General features: G+C 40.4%; 2 protein-coding genes across 2 annotated transcripts in view; one reads left to right on the top strand and one right to left on the bottom strand.

Moving 5' to 3' along the window:
* Nucleotides 1–18978, top strand: part of ANKFN1 (ankyrin repeat and fibronectin type III domain containing 1) — a 587864-nt gene that overhangs the window by 555824 nt on the left and 13062 nt on the right. The window contains exon 18 of the mRNA XM_056816551.1: nucleotides 11100–11266. Within this exon, the coding sequence (XP_056672529.1) occupies nucleotides 11100–11266 (167 nt within the window). The remainder of the gene's footprint in view (nucleotides 1–11099; nucleotides 11267–18978) is intronic.
* On the bottom strand, nucleotides 16788–18852 carry LOC103102859 (eukaryotic translation initiation factor 4E-like). The gene is given in 3 exon segments (XM_056820181.1): nucleotides 16788–17135; nucleotides 17138–17544; nucleotides 18783–18852. Coding segments are annotated over 3 exon segments (717 nt in total). The 3' UTR covers nucleotides 16788–16895.

Here is an 18978-nt window from a genome sequence, read left to right as displayed (position 1 = left end):
TTGCCCATAGCTAGGGGTGGACTGCTACACTCAGAGTGTAAGGGAAAGAATACTGGATCTGGAGTTGAAGGACCTCAGTCTGAATTCAACTCTGACACTTTATAACCTGTGGGATAGGGTTAGGGATAGGAAATGAATTTGTGATTTCCTTGGTATATGGATCTCCCAAGTGAGCAAACTCCCTCTACCAATGCAGGTTTCTTGGCACCTTCTCTGCAAATCATAGTTCTTATAGGGTTGGGAGATTAAATGATTTGCTTGGGGGTCATACAGCCAGTATGTGTCAAAAGTAGAACTTGAACCTTTGTCTCTGAACTATGCCATGCTGACTTTTATGAGCTACATGACTTTGAGAAAATAGATCTCTTTGTTTGAGTCAAAGTATTCTCTACTGTAAAATTAGAGATTTAAGCTAGGTGCTCTACAAAGCCTTTTCACAGCTCTAATTCTTGATTCTTACAGTTGAAATTCATCTTTCTAGACAAAGCAATATTGACTGGCTAGTGTAGAAAGCCTTCAATAGCAGGAATGAAAATCCATCCTTCATGGTGGTGATAATCAGGCCTCAGGGATTTAGAATTGATGGCCAGGATCCAAGTCAAAATGCAACTGATAACTAGCAGCATGATCTTGTCGACCATCATTATCTTCTATTGTTTCTTAATCCTTACCTTTCATCTTAGAATTAATATTGAGTATTGTTTCCAAGGCAGAAAGGCATGAAAGGCTCTTCTGGGGTGAAGTGACTAGACCAGGGTCATATAGTTAGGAAATAAGTTATCTGAGGCCAGAGTTGAATCCAGAACCTCCCATCTCTAGACTAGGTTCTCAATCCACTGAACCATCTGGCTGCTCCCACATCATCTTTTTTTTTTTAATTTGGATTCTTAAATTTTCCCACCATGTTCCTTTAGGCTTAATCTTATTCCTCATGAGCTTTGTCCAACTTCTAATATTCCTGGTTGATTTATACTAAAGTTTCTTAATATTCTTTGTGTCATGGATCCCTTTGGTAGCCTGGTGAAGCCTATGGCTATCCTTCCCAAAATAATTTGCTTAAATGCAAAAAACAAAATACATGCGATTACAGCATAAATAAATTGTATCAAAATGCAGTTATCAAAATATTGAAAGAAATTCAGCTCGCAGAGCCCGGTGATGACCCCCCTGATTTTTCTGTATCACTTGAGTAAGTCTGTTAAATCTCTAAAGAGATGGCAATGAGTATACCAAAAGAAATAGGAACTTCTCAGGACAAGGGATGTTTATATATGAATGCAGAGGGATCCAAATTCCCATTAGTGTCATCAATTCAACTCTTTCATTTCATCCTCAACCATTCATTTAAAGCAAAATCAGAGGTTCATAGGTTTAAATCTAGAACACCTAGAGGTCATCTAATCCTTTTACCGAGTAAGAGACTAAGTGATTTACCCAAAGTCAAATAGGCCAGAAGTAGCATAGGAGAGATTTGATCCCAGGTCTCCTCACTACAAAGCCAGTTCTATTTCCACTGTACTACAAGACACAAACTTTTAATAAATACTGTGTTTAACTTGTGAATGAACTCAAAGCTACTGACTCTCCCTCTGCCACCCCATGTACATCATCACTGGGGCACCAGCTTTGATTTGTTTTCCCAGAATTGAGACTAGGTCAGCATTGATCTAAGCACACCCCCTCAGTCACTTTATGCTCATGCATGAATGGAATGGTTGTGGTCCAGTTGGTAAAATTGTTGTATTTAGGAGGCTGCATCAAATGGCTTCAGTTTGCTAAAAGACTCACTCAACCAGTCTGTGTTCCTAGACCATAGATTGTGCCCTCAACTTTGATCAGCCAGTGAATATGGAGTTGACACACTGTTAGCTCCCTCTCACAAAGGAGGGCACAGATTTTAGCTAGCAAACAATTACTAAATTGACTAGTTCATTATATTTTGGTGTCGAGTAGTATGGAAAGCACAGGCTTTCTTCAGTTCAGGTAAAGAGGACTTTTTCAAAAGGTATTTTATTACAGTTTCTTCATGATTTAACCAGAAGTCTTATAAGCATATCTAAGCACGATAAACCCACAGTAATACCTCATATGGGAATCTCTAGGGAATTGTTCTGTGTGTGCATGGGCATGCGTATAGGTGTTTTTGTCAGGGGGAGAGGATAATACATCTTTAAAGCAAATACCAGACACATAGTAATCATAATCACTTAATAAATGCCTGTAGACTGACTGACGGACTAAAGAGGGTGCTAACGATTCATTAGCTGGTGGTTGGTTGGACTTTTTGTTTGTTTGTTTTTTTTAAAGGGACTTCTTTCTGCCTCTTGAATGGGGTTTCACAGTAAGCAATAGTGACATGTGCTAAGTATTTCAAAGTAAGGAAATCTACCCATTAACAACATGGAAGATTTAATGGGGTTTTTAAAAGGTGTAAATCATGGGAAAATGTTCATTGTTATCATATAATAAGGAGTTTCTCTCTATTTCATTTTGACTGGTACCAGTCATCCATGTCCTCACAAAAGAATAAGAGTTTTGGCAAGCATAATATTCTCATTATTGGTTTAGTGAATCACCGATAGCCTGCTAATCAGATATAGAAACACTTCTTTTGTGCATATTCCAACTCTAAGTGGGTTTTTATTAGGACAGGATTCTCATGAAGCTTATTGAATAAAGATTGGGTAGAACATTAAATCTACAGAGGACATTCCAACAGAGGGCAAAGGAAGTAAATTTCTGATAGGGACTCTATCATGAGCCATCAATACAATTGTGAATAAAGTCAAGTGTGGAAAGTTCCACATTCATCATAAAAATTAATTTCCATTCACATAGTTTGATAAACACAAAATCACCTTGGATAGGATAGAACTTCTCTAGTAGGAGGATATGTAAGCCTATGGACCCACAAAAGGAATCAATCAACTTTTGACTTTGGGTAAATTATTTATTCTCCTTGGGTCTCAGTTTCCTTGTCTGTAAATTGAGAAGGGATTAGATGATTTCTAAGGTCCATTCCAGCTCTATATCTGTGATCTTAACATTTTTTATGGGCAAAATAATTCAGTGGAATCAGGAAACTCTCTCTAGTGGCATCCTGAGGGTTTACCTAGTCTGTTTTACAAAATTATCCCATCCCTACTCTAGGATGGTAACAATTGATAGCAGAACAATGATTTTTAAAAAAGTTTATTGGTATTGATTTTACTAGCTGTACAGTTCAGGCCAAAAGGCCTAAAGGAAGGACATCTATATTTTTTTTTTTAAGAAAAAAGATCTATTGTGATTGTTCAGACTTCTCTACTAGTTTTTATAGTTCACATTTATGTAATGCTCTAAGGTTTGCAGAGCACTTTAAAAATATTATCTCATTCAATCCTTGCAACATCCCCTGGGGTAGGTGAGAATGGTGTTGCGCCTCAACCTTCATGTTCATCAATTGCCACCACCAGCAAGAAAGCAGAGGCCATTTTCCAAGAAATGGCTAGGATGTAGGATTTGGGACCCTTGCCATTAAATGAAGCAGTAATCTTCTTCACTGGAATCTTCAGGCTATCAAACAATTAATCTGATGAGAAATGTCATATTTAGAAGAGATGGAATACTCCTAGCTTCTCCTTTCATTTATACTTTATTTAGGTTGTTAATGTTGTTCCTTAGTACTGAAAAGATAGAATTAATCTAGCCAAGTTCTCTTTGGAGTCAGCATCCAGGTTCAAATCCCAGCTCTGTCTTTTCTTACTAGTATGACCTTAGTCAATTCACTAAACTTCTGAAGACCTCACTTTCATCCTGGGCTTTATAAAAAGATAGGGTTAAATGGTCCTTCCAATTCTAAATCTGTGTCTCCAAGGTACAAACTGAGGTCTGATTTTCACTTCCATCAACACCATGAGGGATGAACTCCTTCTTCCTCCCAATGTAGAGTTGTGTCAAGATTCTATGAAAGTCAAGGAATCCTGAAATTGGAAATGGCCTCAAGAGGTCATCTCCTCCATTCCCCCAAACCCCCAGGTAGGTCCACACTCAGACCATCTCTAATATCAGTATAATCTGGAACCCATCAAGACAAATCTTCTACTAATTCCCCTTTGTCCTCTTCCTATGTTTCAGCTCCCTGCCCCTGATATTCTGTCCTCTTGTCCAGCCAAATGAAGAAATATGGTATATTGGAAAGAAAATTGCTCTGAGAGTAAAGCGACACTGGGTTTTAGTCCTGATTCTGCCACTAACTTGCTATTTATTATCCCTAGGCAGTTTACTTCCTTCCTGTAGACCTCAGTTTCCTCCTTTGTAAAATGAAGGAGTTTGACTGGATGATACTAAGATTCCTTCCAAATATAGTATTGAGGCAGCATTCTAGGACATAAAATTTAGATTTAAAGTCAGAACTCCCGAATTCAAATGTTGACTGCCTCTTTACTACCTATGTAATATGAGACAAGTAATTTAATTTCTCTCAGCCATGATTTTCTCAACTGTAAAATGTAAGTGTTTTACTAGAGAACTTTAAAGAACCTTTAGAGCTCTAACTTCAGGAAACTATGAATCTAAAATTCTCATTCCAATGACCCATCTGATTCTTATATTTATCACCAAGGGGGAAGAAGGGAGCATGAGGAGAGGAAGCCCACTGAAAGTTAATTTTATTTAATAAATCACATGGCATAGAGGTGATTAGACTATGGTATGGTCATAGTATGTCAATAAATGTCTGTGATTTACAGGGTTTTTTTTAGATTAAAAGTTTCCAGTATCTCTATCCCACCTTACATACATACACACTACAGTCACCACTATTATATCATTATTAAATCTCAAAAAAAGTTGCTTTAATATTTATTAAGAAACATTAAAGACTGTGGCTGAAAACCATGAGATCACAGAGAGCCATAGTTGAAAACCATCTTACTTGTGGAATGGCACACAGATGGTGTGGTCACTAGGAGATCATCCTTCCTCAGAGCCTTCTGTAGCAATAGCCACAATAGGGGTAAGTTGTGGTTATTCTGGTCCTGGGGTTTACTTTTTTTCTTTTCTGGAGGAGATCTGTGAATTCCTTTAATTGGAACTTTGTTTCCTCTATTCATAAGTTCTGGGCAATTCTTTTCTGTTATTTCCTTCATTATAGTTCTAAAGATTTTTTGGCTTATCAGGTTCTTCTGTTGAGCTCCATATGTTTTGCTTGTATTCTGAGTACATTTTCTTTTAATGTTATTGGTTTTTGATCCCCTTCCTCTAGACTGTCCTTCATTTTTGTGTAAGTGCATCCCCAACCTACTGATCTTTCTTTTGATTCTTTAGTGAGGCTTGACATTGCAGATTTGAGTTTTTCTATTCTGTCCATTATTTTTATTGTACAGAATATAAATTTTGTTCTCATTTCTCTTTTAAACCTCTTAGGAATCATATGTTGTCCCATGTGTTTCTAAAATTCCAGAGGTTTCTCTGTCTCATCAAGTGTGGGTCATTTTCCTTATTTTTCTGTATTTATTTATACATGCCTAGACTTGTTTACTAGATCTGGGGGCCATATTTCCTCTTCTTATTATTGTTTTCCTTGTTGATTTATCTGTTTATTTCAAGGTTTTAGAGATTTCTTCTTCCTGAAATCTTTGGTCTTTTAAATCTTTCCCTAGTCTTATTTTCCTTATTACTCACGTCCTGACTCCCTCCCCTTTGATTGTGACTTCCTTAGGGATTGGATTTCAAAGTATCTTGACCTCCTCCCACACTGGGCAATTTACTATTCAATAATTGTAGGTCTCTGCCTCCAACTGACTTTTTTGGATTGGAACTGACTCCAGCTGGGCATTGTGCTCTTTCCCTCAGACTTAGTAGAATATGATACAGACCACCACAACTACAATGATGACCTGTCCACTTCCTCAGGTCTCTGGCCTTGCATAGGCAATTCAAAGCTTGTTTTCTCTAACACTGTTAGTTCCAGATTTTGTTGCACTGGTGCTTCCAGGTTGCTTCCCCTGGCAGGATTTTGTTCCTGAAGGGCTGAGACCAAGGTAATTGTCCAAGCCTGAGCAAACTTCCTCAGCCTGGAGTCAGAGTTTCCATGACCCTGGAAAGAGGAAAGTGGGGACAGGAGTATAGGAGTGATTTTTAATGTAAATCTATGTCATGTCCTTGGATCCATTAATGTAGCCTTGTTTGCTGGTAGTGTGAAAGGCAGAGGAAGAGAGTCTTGCATGAACGTAGTCTCAATGAACATCAGTTCCTAGACTAGGAAGATATTTTTTTCCTTCTTCAGGATTCTGGGTGTCCTCAACCATGAAAACAGCTAAAGTTGCTTTATCTTTGGTGTTTAATTTCTGTTTTGGAGAGGGTTTGAGAGATTATAAGGATTAGAGAAAATATCTCATCCACTCATTGCTTGTGGGACCTAGTGGTCTAGTACATTTTTTGTAAAGGAGTTATTTCAACTTTTTTCTTCTTTTCTAAGTCATTGTCTAAAGAATTTGTGGAATCAACAGCCAACTTAGAGATCACCTGCTTCCACCTCCTTATGTTATAAAAGTGAGGCCCAGCAATTCAAAGTTGTTCAGTCAGTAAGAAGTAGAACTAGGATTTGAATTCAGGTCTTCTTTCTTTCCAAATGCAGGTTTCTTTCCATTAAACACTTTTTTCTCTGTTTTTCTCTTTCTTTTCTTCCTTTCCTTCCTTTTTTCTTAAGAAAGAGATAACAGAAAAAGATGGAGACAGAAGAAAGAGGAAGGAGAGAGATAGAAAGGAGAGGAGAGGGAGAGAGAGAGGAGAGAGAGAGAGAGAGAGAGAGAGAGAGAGAGAGAGAGAGAGAGAGAGAGAGAGAGAGAGAGAGAGAGAGAGAGAGAGAGAGAGAGAGAGTTTTCTCTTAAAAATTGGTTTGGCTTAGAAAGAGTGGCTCTAAGACATTTTACTCCTGCCAAAAGATGACATCTGTTAAGTGCTAACAGGACATAATCCCTACTTTGAAAAGCATGAGGTCAGATTTATGGGGCTGTTTGGGGACAAAAGAAAACTAGAATGTCACAGAAACTTCTAGGGCTCAGATTCTGTGACTCTGCAGTAGATACCAGGCAGTCTCACAGCCCAGAAAGACCCTTCAAATTGGGAATAATCTAAAACAGAATAGACCAAGATCAAATAGGATAAAAGAAGTCCTTTGGAGCAAAATCTAAGTGACCTTAGCTTTGGAATAAGAGTTAGTATTCTCTCACCTCTGCAAATGAAACAGGACTCATTCTTTCCATTTATTGGTTTACTCCTTGGGCCCCTTCACTAAAAAGTATATTAGATAGCTTGTGTAGTGTCTTGTGCCATAACCATTAAAATAGTGGCATACTCTTAAAGAAGAACTAAATAGTTTATGAAAATTAGCATAGTCTAGTGAATAGAGATTGGTCCTCAAAATGAAGAAACCTGGGGAAAAGTCTTGCATACTAACAGTGGGACCCTAGGCAAGTCATTTGCCTTTTCAGTGGCCCCAGGGAACTCTCTAAGACTCTTAAGTTGCAGTGCAGACATCTATCTACATTGGTAAAGGAAGTTTCTTCATTGGGATTTTCAATTCCAATGAAATCATAGGTTTTATCCCCCCAAAAAATGGCATAAGGAAGGCAAAGGTGGATATAATTTGAAAAATGCCAAAATTGGGGGATATATAAATTGTAGGGGCAGATCTACTCTTACTTCCCTGCTATCTAGGGTATCCTTGACTTAGTTGTCACCGAGATGAAATCAAGGATAAAAGTGGGCAGTGGTAAGAGAGGGGGACATATGATATACAGTGTACTCAGTCATTCAACAAAAATTTATCAATCACCTACGATGTGCTGTACATTGTAAAAGGTGTGAAGTCAGGAATTTACATTTTATCAAGAGATAGACACATTCACATTTAGGTGTATACATAGGATATGTCCAAAATAAAAAGAAGAAGAAAAATTAGATAGGGGAAACACTGGCATTTGGGGAGACTAAGAAAGAATTCATTAGAAGGTGGTCCCATGTTGAATCTTCAAAAAAAAAAACCTTATCTTATATCTTAGAATCAATGTAGATTGATTCTAATGCAGAAAAGTGGTTAGGATTAAATGATAAATATGTCCAAAATAAAAATAAGAAGAAAAATTAGGTAGGGGGAGCACTGGCAGTTGAGGACATTATGAAAGAATTAATTATGAAGGAAATTAAGAATTATTTTTAAACCCTTAGTTTCCATCTTAGAATTAATATTTATTGATTCTAAGACAGAAGAGTGGTGAAGGCTAAGAAAATAAGTGACTTGCCCAAGGTCACACAGCTAAGAAGTATGAGGTCAGATCTGAACCCAAAACCTCTCATCCTCTATACCTGGCTCTCAAGCCACTGAGCTACCTGGTTGCCCTGAAATGAAAATTCTAAGAAGAAGAAGAAAAGGAAAAATACATTTTGGACATAGAGGACAGCTAACTAGTACAGATGAATGGAGATGGGAAATAGAGTGAGAAATAGCAAGAAAGCCAATTTGATTGGATCCTAAAGTTTTTGCTGGGTAGAAAGGCGTAGAAATACCTGGAATAGTAGGGACCAGATTGTAAAGGACTTTCAATGCCAAATGCAGGAGCTTGTATTAGACCTTTGAAGTAATAAGGGGATGTATGAAGCGTGGCATGGTCAGTCCTGGGTTTTAGGAAAATCACTTCATCAGCTGGATGGAAGCCAGGCAGACTGGAGAGGGGAGAAGCTTGAGGCAGAGAGCCCAATGAGGAAAGCTTTGCAAATGTCCAGATGAGAAGGAAGGCCTGAAGTCATGCAATGGTTGGGTACATGGAGAGAAGGGGGCAGGCACAAGAGAGCCTCCTTCACCAAGCCTGGAGAGGGTTTGGTGCTAGAGTCTAGAGCAGCTTGCTTCACTCCGCTGAAGGAGGGGGAACTTAGTCACTTCCAAGGTCTGGTCCCTAATGTCCAGGCCTCAGTCCCAGGACCAGAGACTTCCGAGGCCACTCCCTCTTGTTAACCAAACTAACCACTAACAGAAAAGGAGGTAGATGCTCCCTTTGGTCCCCCTCACCAAAGAAACCAAGAAACAAATATGAAAAAGGCTGCAACGGGCTGGCCTAAATGGCTACGCCCATCTGGAATTCAGAGCATGGACAACAGCACATGGATCTCCTGAGGGAGCAAATGAGGTTTTCAGGAAAACGTGACTCCCCATTGCACAATGCTGGGGAGTAGACAAAGGACGACCCTCCTCACCAGACTCAAAGTGGTTGTCTCACCCCTTTGGAGGAGACACCAATGGGGTAAGGTGTGGTCAGTCAGGGCAGTTCAAGTAAGCAACTGGAGTTTGGCTTATTCATCAGAGGCTGGTCAGTAGGTGTGGAATGTGGTCTGGGGCCAGCTACCCTTCCATGGATCAGGGTGGGACTACCTCCTCGAAGCAGGCTGGGCACGTCCCCATGATGCCAAGGACTCAGGCCACCGCTGATCCCTCCTCACTGCCTAGCCCCATGCCCCAGACTTCCATTGCCCTCAGGGGGAAGAAGTCCAGCCTTGGCATGCCCCACTTGGAGTTCAATTCCCAGGAACTTCCAAAGAGGCTAAAATTGTTGGGGGAGAGGGAGGAGCTGTGTGAGGGGGCAGGGCTGAAAGGAAGACAAATCCCAGTTATGACAGGCTCTGTACAGATACTCAGGGTTTCAAAGATAGGCTACAGGGATACGGAGAAGAATAATCTCTCATGTTTTTGTCTCAGTCTTTCTAGTCCTGACTAAAATCCTGACATTCAGTGAAAACCAAACTGAAAAATCAAACCCAGATTTTGGGTTTCTGCTGTGCCTTTTTTTTTTCTTTGAAGTGATAAGCAAACTGATTTTTCTAATTTTATGAAAGTGAAATATCAACAAATCAGCAAATACTTATTGTACATTTGCTATGTGCCAAGCACTGTCAGTTACTCAAGGTACAACCCCAAAGAACAAAGCAATCTCTCCTCTTTCTAGATATAGATATTGTTGTAGCTATATATGGAGACTTGGATTGGGAAGAGATCATTATAAATAGGTATATGGCTACTGATCTGCATGAAAATGAAAGAGATGGAGACAGAGGTAGAAAAAGTGACATATACAGAGATATGGGTGGAGATGAGAGAGAAGGAGATAGAGGTAGAGGATGTGCTAGAGAGAGAGAGATGGAGGTGATAAAGATGGAGATGGGATGAGGATGGGGATAAAGATAGAGATAAGAATATATATCTCAGTCAGCATGGCATTGTATAGAGTTGGACCTGAAGTCAGGAAGATCTGGGTTAGAATCCTGTCTTTTATATATACTGGCTATATAACCATGTGTAAGAGGCTTAACTCTTCAGTGCTCTAGGGAACTCAAAGATCAAAACTTTCAGAACATTTTCTGATTGTCATCGACAGAGTATAAGTTTCCTCAGGGCAGCTGGGTGAGATTGTTTGACCTGGAGTCAGGTATTCACATAAGTCCTCAGATACTTACTAGCTATGTGAGCCTGGACAAGTCACTTAACCTCTGTTTGCTTCAGTTTCTTCATCTATATGATGAGGTGGTATTAGCACATATTTCCCATATTTCCCACAGGAGTGTTGCAAGGATCAAATGAGATCATGATTGTAAAGCCCTTTCCACAGTATCTGACTGATAGTAGGTACTATATAAATGTTGGGTATTATTATTATTTCCCAACCAAGAGTTCACTACACCAATGAAATCACAGGTCCAAATTCCTCCCCATCCCAAAGAAAAATAGATTGGAGATGGATAGATGTGTGGATACATGGATAAGATACGTGTGTGTGTGTGTGTATTTCCCTAAGAGGAAAAAGTCCACATAAACTCTGGCTTTAGCCCACACCATTTCCCTGTGTCTTACTCAGGCCTGAGTAAAATCCTTAAAAGGAAAAACTGTCTGAGTAAAGCCAGACAACTGGCCCCTTAAGAGCACATTTATAATTTATTTATGGCTTAATATTTTCCACTGATCGGATTAATAAATCATGTTTTCGTTCAACTTGTTTTCTCCAAGGTATGAATTTCTCTATTTTGATACCAGATCTTAACATGTTTTATTTTGCTTGTCCATTTTCCAGTTCATTTTTGTAGCTACAGGGAGAAATTTATTGGTCTATATTGCCGCCTTTCTGCTGTCGCGGAGCTCGATTCTTTGAACACCCAGCAATCCCTGAGGGAAGCAATCTCAGACAGCGAAGTAGCAGCAGCCAAGCAAAGACACCAGCAAGTCTTAGATTATGTGCAGGTAACTCTGTGCTTCTGTCTAGGTGAAGGAGAGGAAGGAAGAGGTGGGAGATGAGAATCCAATTTATGCCCCAATAGATGCCTCCTCAGCCAGAGAAATGGGAACAGCCTGATGGGGTGGAAGGAGGACTGAATCTGGCATCCCAAAGACTATGCCATTAACATCTGAGTAACCTTGAACAAATCATATCTCCTGGACCTCTGTTTCCTCATCAGTTGAGTGGGGAGGCATGTAGGCCAAGTCATCATTAAGCCTATCACCCAGTTCCATGTATCCTCCCCCAAACCTCTCATCCTTTTCTATTGAACCCCTCTTGAGTATTTAATAATTTTCTAATTTATGGTTATCTTGATAAATGTCTTTATCCCCTCCTCACCTCAATCCTTCATTGGAATACAAACTCATTCAGGAAAGGGGCTGGGTGTGTATGTTTTAATCTTCATATTTCTAGTAACTATGGGTCAGAATGACACAGTGGATAGGGTGCTGGGTTTGGCCACAGGAAAATTTGAATTTAAGTCTTGCTTCTGATTCTTACTACTTGGGTAATGCTGGGAAAGGGCAACTAAGTGACACTACAGATAGCATGCCAGGCCTGGAGTCAAGAAGACTCATCTTCAGGAATTCAAACATGGCCTTAGACACTTTACAGCTGTGTGACCCTGGGTAAGTCACTTAACCTTGTTTGTTTCTATTTCCTTATCTGTAAAATGAGCCAGAGAAGGAAATGGTAAACTGCTCCGGTATCTTTGCCAAGACAACCCCAAACAGGGTCACAAAGAGTCAGACATGATTGAAACAACTGAACAACCATGCTGGGAAAGTCATTTAACCTCTATGTGTCTGTCGCAAGCAATTCCCAAAGACTTATCTACCAATCAGAAATGAGTTGTGTCTACTTTGGTGGATGGAATTAATCCCACTGAAAAAGGGTTCACAAATTCCCGATACCTAATGATCTGAACATTGTAAGTGCCTGATGAGTACATGCTGAATTGAACAAAGGCATTATACCCTTGGAAACATATCAAATTTTGCCAATATATTTAAAGAACATGTATGTACTTTTCATATATTTCCTGCTCCACTTGAGGAAGACACAGTGCCTAGGGTAGAGCAAAAACAAAAGCAAAAAAGATTCCTATCAGTTTCCATGAAAAACTACAGCTGAATCAGAATTCCACAGAGAGCCCATTCTGCCACAGCCATAGGCAATGAGACTTCTCAACTCCAAGGTAAAACCAGCAAGGTAGAGGCAGATAGAAGAACCTTGCTCTCCTCTGGTGGCTTAACTTATCTGCTCATTCCTCAGTATGAGTAACACAATGTATTCTTTTTTTCTTTTTTTTTTTATTGTAGACTACTTTATTTTTTTTTTTTAATTTTCAATGGCAGCTTTCAAAAAAAATGAGACAAATGGATGATAACTAAAATCTAAAGGAGTTGACCTCAGGAAAAGAAAAATAAGTAGCCAAAGGTAGATCAGTGGATAGCAGCCAGGCCTAGAAGTGAGAGGTTTGGGGTTCAGATCTAGCCTCAGATACTCAGATACCTCTCAGCTATGTGACCCTGGGCAAGTCACTTAACCCCCATTGCCTAGCCCTTACCACTCTTCTGCCTTGGAACCAATATTTAGTATTGATTCTAAGACAGAAGGTAAGGGTTTAAAAAAAAATAACTGACAATGAGATCATGGCAGCTCTTTTTAACTCAGTCAGTTTGGCTTCCTTTAAGATCTAGCTTTTGGGGGGATTGAGGACTCTTAGGACAGTGTCAGTATTAACAGGGAAATCTGTTCTTTGGCCAAAGAACTAGGGGATTTCCATAGTGTTGAGACTTAGTTTTTGTTGACCTAAAAGTTAGTGTCATATGATAAAATGCAAGTGGACAACTGGTGCACAGGCACTCTAAAAAGCAACAAGAGCTCATGGAAGGAACTCTAAGCTCAGAGTGGAGATATCTGCTTTCTAACTCTGGCTAGGCCACTAAGCCTTACAGTAAAGTCACTTAAGGAAAGAAGGAAAAAGACATTTATTAAGTGCCTACTGTGAGCCAAGCAGTGTTCTAAATGTTTTATTAGAGGCAATTAGGTGATGTAATAGAAAGGGCGCTGTGCCTGGAGTCAGAAAGACCCAAATTCAAATCTACCTTCAGATAGTTAATAGCTATATAACTTTGGGTAAGTCATTTAACTTCCATCTACTTTGGTTTTCTCAACTATAAAATGGAATGATAATAGCACTTACTTTCCAGAATTGTTGTAAAACACAAATGAAATAATATTTGAAAGCACTTAGCACAGTGCCTGGCCCATAATAAGTGCTATAAAAATGCTTATTTCCTTCTCCTTACAAATATTATCTCATTTGATCCTAACAACAACCCTGGGAAGTGAATGTTATTATTAGCTCCATTTTACTGTTGAAGAAGCTGAGGCAGCAGAAGCTAAGTTCCTGCCCAGGAAGACACAGCTAGTAACTGTCTGAGGCTAGATCTGAACTAAGAACTTCCTGACTGCATCCATTGCACCACCTAACTGCTTCTTCAAATCTTCACTTACAAAATGGGAATATTACTAACATCCACATTGAGTTCATTTGATGAAATCAGAAAGAAAACAGTAGCATGACAGTTCTTATAATTTAAAGCATAATACAAATACAAAAATTTTGTAAATATTAGACATAAAGATTTATGGAGATGCAAATTTAGGAGATAATAGAAGAAGTTTTAGTAAGAAATGTTGATTGAGATGGCCATCCTTTAAATCCTTAAAGAGTTCTTTCTAGCCTTCTCTCCTACTTGCCCCAGCTTTACTCACCTTCCTGTCATGGTACTGTAATGTCCCAGATGAGTAGGGGGAAGAAGGAAGGAAGGAAGGAAGGAAGGAAGGAAGGAAGGAAGGAAGGAAGGAAGGAAGGAAGGAAGGAAGGAAGGAAGGAAGGAAGGAAGGAAGGAAGGAAGGAAGGAAGGAAGGAAGGAAGGAAGGAAGGAAGGAAGGAAGGAAGGAAGGAAGGAAGGAAGGAAGGAAGGAAGGAAGGAAGGAAGGAAGGAGAAAAAGAACTTTTTTTATTCCCTGGTTTTATCTTGTTGAAAGAGATGCTGATTTGAGAAAGAGACAGGAGAATTATGTATCTAGAGGAAATGAGAGTGGGCTAGTCCACAGTTTTATGCCAAACTATAAGAAGCAATGTGTAGAATTATAGCAACTGAACATCCCAGCCTTCCTGAAACAGAAATGAAAGTACAATTTGAACAAGTCTTTCAAAAAGAAATATCCTTTGTCAAATCGTCCCTCATTCTCTCTTTGTTACAGATGAAGAGGTAGCCTAATTCTTGATCAAGGTCATACCTTTCATTTAGATCTTTGCTCTCATTCTCTTCTATTTCCTCTAGCAATTTACCCTGTTAGTCCTCTCTTTCTCTGCCCCTTTCCTGTTGCCTCCAAACATACCTAAATCTTTCCCATTCTTAAAAATACTTAGCTTGACTCTGCTATCCCTTCAAGCTAATATTTAATCTCTTCTTTTTCAGAGATAAATTAAAAAAAAAAACTATTTGTACTTCCCCAGTACTCATCTTTCTTGACCTTTCCACTGCTTTTGACATGGTCATACACTCTTCTGCCCAGCTTTTCTAACACTCTTCTACTGGATCTTCTCCTCTCTGTATGACCTTCTCAGTCTGCTTTGCAGGATCTTCACTCTTCTCCTGTAGCCTCAAGGTGATTCTATCTCAGAGTTCTGACTTGAGTCCTCTTCATTTTCCTCTTCCCTTGGGACTAGAGAATCTCACTAGTTCCCATGAATCTAGTTATCATTTCTATTGAGATGGCTCCCAGATCCATATACTCAGCCCTCATCTTTCTCCTGAGCTGTAATTTCACATCTCCAGCTGCTCTTGGATATCACCACCCAAATGTCCTCTAGGTAGTTTAAATTCAACATGTCCAAAATGAAACTCATTATCCTTTCCCTTGAACTTCCCCTTTTTTCCTAACTTCCCTTTTTGTTGTTGTTGTTGTTAAACCCTTTACCTTCTATCTTGGAATCAAAACTAAATATTTATTCCAAGGCAGAAAATTGGTAAGGGCTAGGCAATTGGGTTAAATGACCTGTCCAGGTTACATAGCTAGGAAGAATCTGAGACCACATTTGAACCCAGGACCTCCTGGATCTAGGTCTGGCTCTCAATTCACTGAACCACCTAGCTACCCCACTATCAATCTTTAAATCTGTCACATTCACACTGTTGATGCTATTCTCAACATTTCACTCTCATTATTGAATTGTTTCTGTCTTACCCAGTTCTCAGTGATCCCATAAGAGGTTTTCTTGGAAGAAATACTAGAACAATTTGCCATTTCCTTCCCTTGCTCATTTTACAGCTGAGAAAAGTGAGGAAAACTGGGGTAAGTGACTTGCTCAGGGTCACACAGCTAACAGGTATCTGAGGCTGGATTTAACTCAGAAAGATGAGTCTTCCTGGCTTCACTCTCCTTAGCCCCTTCTTATATAACAGTTGTCAAGTCTTATCAAATCTCCTTCCATAGCATTTCTCCCAACCATCTGAATTTTTTGTTGCCATTGACACAGCCACCCTAGTTCACACCATCATCTCTGGCTAGCACTGTTGTAATCATCCATTAATTGGTCTTACTGCTTCCAATCTCCCTGCTCTCTAAGCCATCCTCTATACTGATAGCAAAATAACCCTTCTAGATCACAGATCTGGCCATGCCACTCCCCTCCTCAAAAATTTTCAGAAGCTGCCTACTGCCTGTCTGTCAAAATATAAATATCCTCTGTTTCACATTTAAGTTATCACACAAGCTGAGTTCAGTATACCTTTGCTGGCTTCTTTCACATTAGTTCCCTTCGTCCACTCTACATTCCAGTAAATTAGCCTGCTTGCTCTTCCCCCTCCCTAGTCTTTGCACAGGCTATCCCTCTATACCTGGTAGAAGTTCCTTCCTCACCTGTGTCTTTTAGGATCCCTATCTTCCTTCAAGAACTGGCCCAAATGCCACTTCCTACTCATCTCCCATCATGAGTGCTATTTTTTTACTTATCTAGGTACATTTTGTCTAACACCCCTTCCCCCAGAGGAGTAGTATTGTCAAACTGAATAAATAGGAGGTGGTCTCTAAGGTCCTTTCCCCCTTTCTGTTTTCTGTTCTTCCAAAATGACTCTAAATGGGGGCAGCTGGGTAGCTCAGTGGCTTGAGAGCCAGGCCCAGAGATGGGAAGTCCTGGGTTCAAATCTGGTCTCAGAGACTTCCTAGCTGTGTGACCCTGGACAAGTCACTTAACCCCCATTGCCTAGCCCTTACCACTCTTTTGCCTTAGAACCAGTATTGATTCTAAGATAGAAGGTAAGGGTTTAAAAAAATGGCTCTAAATATATTTAGGGCAGTGCTCCATTGACTAACTTAGATTCTGTTCCCATTTTATGTTAGCCACCCTCCCCATAACCCTTAATGATAACTAACATTTATATAGTGCTTTAAGCTAGGCCAAGGTTTGCTTTTTTTGTTGTTCATTTTTAATTCAGGTGAAATGAGGGGTGTGGTGGGGAGAGAACACTATTATAGTCCAGAGTAAGAAGAACCTGTGTACGTGCTAGGACCTCACACCACAAATTTGTTCTTGGTGAAAGAGTTGCTCTTGGTGGCTGTGTCTGCATGAGCCTGGTAGCCAATAATGACCTTCGGAGAGAGTCCCAGACTCTCCTTGTAGACACGTCCAATAAAGGTGACAGCTGGCTGGTTCTCAGCCTCACTGGTCCAAATGGCTATCTTGTCCCCCTTGGTGCGAACATTGAGCACAGCCCCACACACTTCCTCACTGTATTCCTCAAAGGCCCCCCCCCAATCAGACAAAGAAGCATCTCTAGCCAGAGCCGATCCAGGTTGCTTTGATGCTGTTGTTTGGCCAAGCTGACCAGCCATCGGCCACCATGTTTGTTCCTGCTATCTTCCCACATAGGCTCAATGCCATCCTTGAAAAGGGCATAGTCACAGCCTGAGGACAGTTTGCTGGCCAGTTTGATGTGGCTGTGGATTGCCCAGAAGTCCTCCACAGTCTCAAACTTGGTAACTAGGTGAAGATTATCTTGCCAAGCTCTGTTCCTGTCATTCTTGAAGAACCATAAGGCCCACCTGTTCTCCAAAGGATGCTTCTCCAGCCCTTCCCCAAGAAGCAACTTCCTCTCTTTTGGGGACTCCTCCAGCACCTGGGTTTCAGTCTGCACATCTTCCACCGTTGGAGCAACTGTAGCTGGGAGATAAAGGCTATCATCATTTCCATTTTATAGATGAAGAAACTGAGGTTGAATGGAACTTCTCTTTCTAACTCTTGCTGCTGAGAATTATTGGAAATATATAGAAATGCTGATAATTTATGTGGGTTTATTTTGTGTCCTGCAACTTTGCTAAAGTTGTTGATTATTTCCACTAGCTTTTTAGTTGATTCTCTAGAATTCTTTAAGTAGACCATCACGTCATCTGCATAGAGTGATAGCTTGGTCTCCTCATTGCCTATTTTAATCCCTTCAATTTCTTTTTCTTCTGTGATTGCTACTGCTAGTGAGAAACTGAGGTTGAGAATGACTAGGTGAATTGCCCACAATTGAAAAGCCAGCAAATATCTGAGGTGAGATTGAACTCAGATTTACTTGACTCCACATCCATCTCTCTATCCACTCCCCCATGGACCAATATCTTTCTTTATAAAGATGAAGCTTTTTTTTAATAACCATTACCTTCTGTCTTAGAATCAACACTGTGTATCAGTTCCAAGGCAGAAGTGCAGTAAGGGCTAGGCAATGAGGGTTAAGAATCACACAGCTAGGAAGTGTCTGAGGCCAGATTTGAACCCAGGACCTCCCAGCTCTGGGCCTGGCTCTCAATCCACTGAGCAACCCAACTGTCCCCAAAGATGGAGCTTCTTCTATTTGTCTGAATTTTGTTCCAAATAAACATTCTGATATCCGGGGGTATCTTCCACCCACTTTCATCTTAGCTCCCCCCACCACATTTCCAACCTTCCATTCTTTCCACAGTCCAACCAATGAACCCAGACAGCTATAAGAAGATGGAACAGGTTGGGAATTCAGCTGAATTCCCAACCTGTTTCATTTTCCCCATGCAGGGAATTTGAAGCACCCCCTTCCTGTCCCATCCCTTCACCACACCAGCACTCGTACCCTTCCTTCAGACAACCAGGATGAAAGGGCATAAATGCCTTGGAAGGAAGCCAATTCCCAAAGGGTTAAAAACCCATCCCTTCCAACCAAAGAGACTCGGACTCTCTCACAGATTCCCCAGGCTCCGGGGAGTCCTCCCACTCCCGCTGGGATGGGATCATTTCAGCCCCAAATCTCTCTCTCTCGCACCTCCCAGCCCCAGAAAGAAAGCTTGGCTATTGGGCTAGGAGTATTTTGATCAGGCCTTTCCTTCACCCTCATTTTTTTTTCCTTGCCCCTCTCCAAATGAAAACCAGCTGCAGCCACTCACCTATTGGTGCACACGTCTCAGCCCACCACATACTGCAACCTTCAGAGGCGACCACAAGCCACGAGAGCATTTGTATGATTCCAGATCTAAGACAGTGTTGAAGTCACTACACAAACCAAACATTGTAAAGAGCAAAGGAGTCTATGTAAATAAGGCTATGAAGAGAAGCCAGAGAGCACAGCCAGCGAGGAGGGGA

This window comes from Monodelphis domestica, chromosome 2 (assembly GCF_027887165.1).
Source record: "Monodelphis domestica isolate mMonDom1 chromosome 2, mMonDom1.pri, whole genome shotgun sequence".
Taxonomy (NCBI): domain Eukaryota; kingdom Metazoa; phylum Chordata; class Mammalia; order Didelphimorphia; family Didelphidae; genus Monodelphis; species Monodelphis domestica.
This window is presented reverse-complemented; position numbering and strand designations above follow the sequence as displayed.